The sequence below is a fragment of the Trypanosoma grayi genome (genome assembly GCF_000691245.1).
Source record: "Trypanosoma grayi strain ANR4 Tgr_349_V1, whole genome shotgun sequence".
In the NCBI taxonomy this organism is placed as follows: domain Eukaryota; phylum Euglenozoa; class Kinetoplastea; order Trypanosomatida; family Trypanosomatidae; genus Trypanosoma; species Trypanosoma grayi.
In genome coordinates this window covers 10,217-12,097 of record NW_008825968.1, presented here as the reverse complement: position 1 = coordinate 12,097, position 1,881 = coordinate 10,217, and the positions used below count along the sequence as shown (strand labels likewise).

At 55.3% G+C, this 1,881-nt stretch overlaps 1 protein-coding gene across 1 annotated transcript; it reads left to right on the top strand.

Moving 5' to 3' along the window:
• Positions 1–69: 69 nt before the first annotated feature.
• DQ04_03491040 (hypothetical protein) lies at positions 70–1,824 on the top strand (the record flags this gene model as incomplete). The annotated part of the gene is made up of 1 exon (XM_009312869.1): positions 70–1,824. The coding sequence occupies one exon, from the start codon at positions 70–72 to the stop codon at positions 1,822–1,824; it is 1,755 nt and encodes a 584-aa protein (XP_009311144.1).
• Positions 1,825–1,881: the final 57 nt, after the last annotated feature.

Sequence of the window (1,881 nt, the reverse complement as noted above, 5' to 3'; positions counted from 1 at the left end):
GAGAGAGAGAGAGAGAGAGAGAGAGAGAGAGAGAGGTAAGTAAGGTGGTGAATCAAGCGAAGCGAAGCAATGAGTGGGTGCCATTCACGTGTGCGTGCACTTGCACTTCTTTGCTGCATCGCTCTCTCTGTGTTGACGTGCCCGACAGTCCTCGCCGAGGACCCTCCGCAGCCCACGTGGAGCAAGGAGGGCTGCAGCTCTGGCTTCTCCCTCTGTGCCAACGTCACGACAAAGGAGTCGTGGGCCGACGGTGGCAAAAACATCTACTTTTTAGTTGACGTGCTCCCCGACCAGGACGGCTTCAACAACACCAACGTCACCGTATGGTATGTGGGCGAGAACTACCAGGATACGTGGGCCTATCACCTGAGCAAAATACACTTCAATGTGGTGCGATTTTCGCCCCGCGGTTCCGACCTTGCGTATCCGCAGATTAACTGCAGGCCCGAGTATTTCAACGAGGATCGAAATTGCTACCCCAGCGTTTCTTGTGCGGAGGAGATTGCCCGCTCCGGCCTGAACTTGGCGCGGTATTCCATTGAGGAGACTGCAAATGACCTTGCGTGGGTGCTCGAGACGCTGGGAAGTGGCAAACAGAACGTCGTTGTTGCGGAGGGGCTCGGTACATTTATCGTGCAGCAAATGCTTCAGACCAAGAAGGAACTCGTGAATGTGTCGGTGATCATGGCTGACTTCACACACCCGGAGCACTTCGACACCTTTGAGAGCTTCAACGGTTACGACGGTGCTCTGCAGCGGTTGCTGCGGTACTGTGATGATGCGGAGGGGTTTATGTGTGCCACCCGAGTGGGCGCTTTCGAGGGGATGTGGAACCGCTTTGTCAACGTAATGACGGCAGCGAAGTTGGGCACGCTGAAATGCAACACGCGTCTGCGGTGGGGCGTAAAGCCGGAGGAGATGCACCGCGAGTACCGCGCTGTTGTAGCCGCCCTCCTCAAGAACCCACAGCACTTCTTGCTTGAAGGACAGACCGCATTGGTTCAGCTTCTGCCGTCTTTCATCTATCGTCTGCAACGCTGTAACGATGGGGATGTGGCAGCCCTGGAGTTTTTGTATGGCTACATCACTGCACCTCGAAGGGAGCGGTGCCCACCGTTTATACCGCAGCGGTACAATTGGCTGGTGAACGAGCTTACCTTGGTGCCGCCTATGGTGTCGCCGCAGGAATTCCTCGATGAGATGTCGCTAACACGCCTGGTGGTGCCGAACATAACGGCGGTGCAGCCGTTCTTTGACGTGTACAATGCGTACCCAAAGTACAGGGTTCCCAACAGGAGCATCGCCAAGACAGAAACGAAGATGCTGCTGCTCTTATCCGATGTTGATCCGGTATTTCCATTTGTGCCAGCCTCGTTGGCCGCCAACGCGTACGGGGCGGATGTTCGCATTCTGCCACACCAAAACAGCTTCCCCGTGGCCACCTCCGCTGAGGATTGCATCTCTAGGAATCTGCAGAGCATCCGCACGGCAATGAAGTGGACAGAGGCGTCGCAGTGCAAGCTGACAGCTGATTACAAGCTGGACTTCAACCTGGAAACGAAGAAGTACTACGGGGTTGTGGACGCATGGGAGTTCACCACTTCAAACGCGCCAGAAATCCTCGTGAATGCAACGTCAACGTCCACCGCGCCGTCGCCGGGGGAGCCCGGGCACGACGAGAAGTGCTCCAAAGGGGGAACAGTTGCCCTCGCCGTGTTTTTCGTCCTGTCGCTGGTGGCGCTGGGGGGCGTGTCGTACCTCTACTGGAGACAGTCAAGAGTGCCAAAGTTCTCGGATGACTTCTACTCCAACCTCAGCCGCTGAGATCAAAAAAGAAAAAAAAAAAGAACCCAAGTGAAATAGAAGCAAAGAAAAAAAAAA